Source organism: Haliotis rufescens, unplaced genomic scaffold (genome assembly GCF_023055435.1).
Source record: "Haliotis rufescens isolate VD_foot unplaced genomic scaffold, xgHalRufe1.0.p SCAF_12, whole genome shotgun sequence".
Lineage (NCBI taxonomy): Eukaryota > Metazoa > Mollusca > Gastropoda > Lepetellida > Haliotidae > Haliotis > Haliotis rufescens.
Genome location: NW_025963802.1, coordinates 6,365,570 through 6,371,042, shown reverse-complemented (window position 1 = coordinate 6,371,042; position 5,473 = coordinate 6,365,570). Strand labels below are relative to the sequence as shown.

Here is a 5,473-nt window from a genome sequence, read left to right as displayed (position 1 = left end):
AGCACATGGGAAGTCTTTTACATCCACCTGGTAAAAGCTAAAGCAACAGATTAGTTTTTCAATAGTTAATCATGTTCTTTTCAACATCATCTGTTATGTTGTATGAGTTCCCCGATAATTCAAAGTAGGTGGCATTTGGGCACACCTGTGGTTGATATGTTTTTCAACTTCTCCTCGAAAGCTAGACATAATACTTTTATGTACGTACAAATGAAATAGGGTTCATTAAACAAATTCCATCAAATTTGATGCTTTATTGACGAACAAAAAAAATAATGTAACCGATTTGGAGTCACATCATCAATGTGCATGGTACATGAATGTACAGACATATATATTGCGTATAATATGGTTAGCGATGACAAGAGGTTGTTCACATATTTATGTTTTCAACAATTTCCTTAGCATTTACAAGATGAACAAAGTAAATAATGTAACTGATTTGGAGTCACATAATCAATGTGCGTGGTACATGAATGTACAGACATGTATAGTGCGTATAACATGGTTAGCGATGACAAGAGGTTGTTCACATATTTGTGCTTTCAACAATTTCCATAGCATATACATGTCAAGTCCATGAGGCATATTTGACCACGTCCATAAGAACAATAGTCACAACAAACCCTACGAGAATACATATACCCACCATACCAATACTGACGGCAGAGGGTCGGTAGTCAGGTATTGATATTTTGGATCTGCGATAGGAAGATAATACATTTCTTTCAAGAAGAAGGTGCTTCAACAAGGTCATCATGTCCAGCGTATACAGGCCTCTTACTTTGATGCAGACTTCATGACACATACCTGTGGACATATGATAAGTTAACACGATGTGAAGATGAAGGAAAAGACAAGGTAACAAAACCCTTTCTTGGCCCACTCGATCTGCATAGTTTAAGTAAAGAGAAACTCGTTCCGAATATTTATGTGGAAGTTGGCATACGCGTTCATATGAATGAATACCAGACTTTGTTATTATCACAACTTCCATTTTTGAGACAACACCAAGTATACGGGTACAGTTAAAATCTGTAAAACAGGCTCATGATAGATGTTTTGTTGTGTTTCTGTCTAATGTTTGAATGTGAACAAGAGGTTGAGTCAAGAACAGACATAGAACGGGGAATTCAACAGATTCAGACTCGGCACGTTTTACTTATTTCTTCGCACGGTTAATTTCTGTTCTTGATCATCTGCAACTTGCAAATGGTTGAAACTTTCAAACCTTCAATCTCATCACACCCCTTTATTTTTAAAAAGATATCCGATCCGGTCAAAACGTTAAATAACAAAATTAAAATTAATGCTCAAATTGCCCATAAGTAAACAATACCAATATTATGTCAAGCGCGTATTTAAAGACGATGATTATCTGCGAATATTTAACATTCAGGTCGGTAAGTGTTTGTACCTGTGACATGACAATGATGCATTGGTGACAGAACGAGCTCAATGACATCGACGTTGTCAGCACCAGGTGTTGTTATTGATCGTGACGTTGTCGGCGTGGTCACTGTTGTAGCATTAGTAGTGGTAGCAGCAATAGCAGTGGTAGTAGTTGGTGTAGTAGAAGCACCTGCAGCAACGACGGCAGTGACAACATCAGGGGTGGTTGTAAAGCCAGCAGTGGCGGTTGCGCCAGCAGTGGTGGTAGCGTTAGCGGTGGTAGTAGCGTTAGCAGTGGTAGTAGCAGCAGAAATGGTGGTAGCGCCAGCAGTGGTTGTAGCGCTAGCAGTGGTTGAAGCGCCAGAAGTGGTGGTAGCGCTTTCAGTGGTAGTAGCAGCAGAAATGATAGTAGTAGCAACATCGGTAGTAACCCCAGCAGTGGTAGTATCCACAGTGACAGTAGCAGCAGTTAAGAAAGTGGTAGTTGTTGTGGGAGCAATTGTTGTTGGAGCAGTTGGGGAAATAACAGCAGTCGTCACAGGAACAGTACTTGCCGCAGACGTAGTGGGAAACGTAGTTGAAATAGAAGCACTAGATGAGACGACAGTAGTCGTGCCGCTTGAGAGTGCAGATGTTTCGGTTGTAGATGCTACGGAAGGGGGCGGTGTTGCTGTCGATGATGACGTAGTAGTGTCAGCATCACAAGCGTCGATTGCAAATTCGTCTTTGTTTTCAGCTGCAGGAGGATGGGTGGAGTTGAAGTAACCTGAACGCATTGAAATTGGATTTCAAACATCAACATAGTAAACATATAATTGAGTGAGGGTGTGAATATCGTTTCACACTGATAAATATTGATGCGCTATTGATGCACGAGTAGCTAGCCTCGTTGTGGGACGAAGACATATAAAGACATTTGGATACTTGGACTGTTTACACATTCTCCACCGGATTCATCAAGAGGAAAACGTATTTTCAAATTGCTTACGTTTTCTATCTTGAAAGGTAACAGATCACACATTGCTGACTGCGACACTGACTCAGCTGCTGGATATGCAGTTTCACTTAACGGAATGGAAGGGTCTTCAGCAACCCATGCTTGCTGTAAGAGGCGACTAACGGCATCAGGTGGTCAGGATCGCTGACTGTTTTGATGAATGTAATCGTATCCCAATTGCCTGGATCGATGCTCATGATGTTAATCACTGGATTATCTGGTCCAGGGTCGATTATTTACAGACCGTTGTCATATAGCGTGAATATTGCTGAGTGCGGCATTAGACAACAGACAAACAAACAAATAGTACGCCCCCGCCACACACACTTCGCCTCAAGATTAGGGAAATTATACTGATTTACAAATGAACCTTCTTCAAATTGCTATTACCGTATATCAAGAGTATATTATCAAGGACATATTTACAGACGATGTAGACCATGTATGTATATTTGAAATCCTACTGTCAGTGAGTGTTTCTACCTGTGACATGGCAGGTTCCCTGCAATGCTACCAGAACGATATTACATGTACTTTCTTCATACCCGATGTTGTAGGAAGAGGTTAGCGCTCTCCTCAAGGGTGTAATGGACTTTCAACGCTCGACCGTCAGACGAGAACGTTGAATTCCTTATCACCGTGGAGGAGGTGCCAGCCGACTTGCCGGGTCGTTACGTAAATAACAGCTTGCCGGAACAATGGACAAAAGGCACTCTAGTGGTATCACTGAATGGAGTGAGTGATGTTCAACGCTTCTGTCAGCAATATTCCAGCAATATCGTCGAGTCTGGGTCAACAAAACCAGTATTTGATATTATGAGCTACGTTCAACGCTGTCGGGGATATATCACTGAGCCCAACCACCAATTTTGTCGCATCCTATGACAAATAAAGAATGTGCTTGGAAATAGTCTAACCCGTTGCCCCGAACTTTAATATCACTCAACTTTTAATCAATTTGTTTACATGGTATACGGAATATAATAAATATGTGTTGTAAGTAAACAGACAATCTCATTTGATTTGATTTCTAAACAAACTATTAAACAGAAAGATATGAAAGTTCAGGTTTTTCATCGCTGCCTGTTACTGGTCGTCTCTGGACCAGGCAAACCAGTGACTGAAGATGCAACGAGGCATGCCATTGGGGTAAGATGACATGTAAGCAGAGTTACAGCCAGATACAGAGTTACAGATCCATATTGTTGCATTAAGGTGGCTTCAGTTTTCGTTTATCAGAACACAGTTACCACCGTATTAAATCGTACCTCTATGACATCGTTTCACTGAAACTGTTGTTCGATAAGGTGATGTGACAGGAGGCGGTCCTGGAGGGGATCGTAGATAGATGTGGCATGTACCACTAGAATACTTGAAAGCGACACAAGCATTGTCCTCCACATCTCGCAGCTGGCAATCCCGCTTGCATTTTGACTGCGTGAAATTGGTCGTGATTTTGATGTATTTAGAGACATCTGCATCACGTTTCTTAAACCAGCATTTCACTGCAAAAGTAAATGAGAAGATTGCATGTATTGTATTGAAATGCCTGTGCCTACTATTTGAAGAAGAGTCCAAAAAATATTGAAGTGACAATTTTCATGAAACATAATAATTGCAAAACAAATGTTGACACCAAGGGTGGACAAGACAAACCAGTGTCTGGACGCATTAGAACGATCAACAAAATCGGGTCAATTGATACTCTGTCCCGACACAATTACTGTCCATCGTCAACCCCGCTGAGCACGAGCGCGGCCCCCGACCCAGTCACTATCCACAATCAACCTTGCTGAGCACGAGCACGGTCACAAATCGTCTAACCATACACTGTCAACCTTGCCGAGCGAATATCAACCTTCCTTCTACCAACCGTTTACCTTGCCAAGTAGTAGCGCGGACACGACACTACCTACTATCACCGTCAACCTTGCCAAGCACGGTCGCCGTCACCAACCTACCTACTATCCACTGTCAGCCTCGCCGAGCACGAGCACGGCCATAAAAGTACCTAGTATCCACCGTCAACACCACTTAGCACGAGCACGGCCACAAACGTACCTAGTATCCACCGTCAACCCCACTTAGCACGAGCGCGAACACCAATCTACCTACTATCTACCGTCAACATTGCCAAGCACGATCGCGGCCGCCAACTCATGAATATGCATCGTCAACCTTGCCGAGTACGAGCGCAGCTACCAACGTGCCGAGTATTCACCGTCAAGCTTATCAAGTTCGAGTGCGGCCATCAAACCACGTACTATCCATCGACTTTACCCATCACTGTTCCCAACTTACCTACTATCCACCGCCGTCAACCTTGCTCTGAGCGAGGGCGGGCATCGACCTACCTACAATCTACCGTCTACCTTAATCGCCAACCCACCTTCTACATAGCGCCAGATGTATCCACCACATGTACCCACATACATTTTTGAAAAACTAGTTCATGCTAGCTGGATTCCCTGTTACTTTCTATCACACATACCGTCTTGCTGACATACTGTGTGATACTGTACGCTGCATGAACTAGTCTTGAACGTCCCGGATGTTGACAGCCTCACACAGTGATCGGTATCCTTGTCATCAGGCTCTGACGATGACCACGGTCTGAAGGAACCGAGCGCCCTGCAGTCCTGCCACTGGTACTTTACCCCATCGTGGTCCCTTTGTTTCTTGTCATACAGACCCATCCACATGTCATAGTTTCTGCAATAGTATATATATAATCTGTAAAAACAAAAGTTAAGAACCATTCCTAAATTTTATACATTCCCAAGTCCGAGGTATCGGTTGGAAATATCAACCTGTGATATTGACCTCATTTTTATAAATTTCTAAGATAGCATCTATACTTCATGGGAAGTTGGGGTTCACGGGATTGTTGTTTAACGCCACACTCAGCAACATTCCAGCTATTTGACGGCGGTCTGTAAAAAATAGAGGCTGGACAAGATAATCAAATGATTGACGCATTGAGCATCTATCTACACAATTAGGGTACGATGACATGCATCATCCAAGCTAGCGGGTATATCACTTTGTAAAAATAATCAAATGTGTTTCGTCAGAAATTAAATA

At 42.7% G+C, this 5,473-nt stretch overlaps 1 protein-coding gene across 1 annotated transcript; it reads right to left on the bottom strand.

Annotated features, from left to right (window-relative positions):
• Positions 1-309: 309 nt before the first annotated feature.
• On the bottom strand, positions 310-5,091 carry LOC124141293 (uncharacterized protein YBL113C-like). The gene is made up of 4 exons (XM_046509267.2): positions 4,881-5,091; positions 3,658-3,894; positions 1,418-2,158; positions 310-810 (listed from the first exon to the last, which is right to left on the bottom strand). The coding sequence occupies exons 1-4, from the start codon at positions 5,089-5,091 to the stop codon at positions 572-574; spliced, it is 1,428 nt and encodes a 475-aa protein (XP_046365223.2). The 3' UTR covers positions 310-571.
• Between the last annotated feature and the right edge of the window lie 382 nt (positions 5,092-5,473).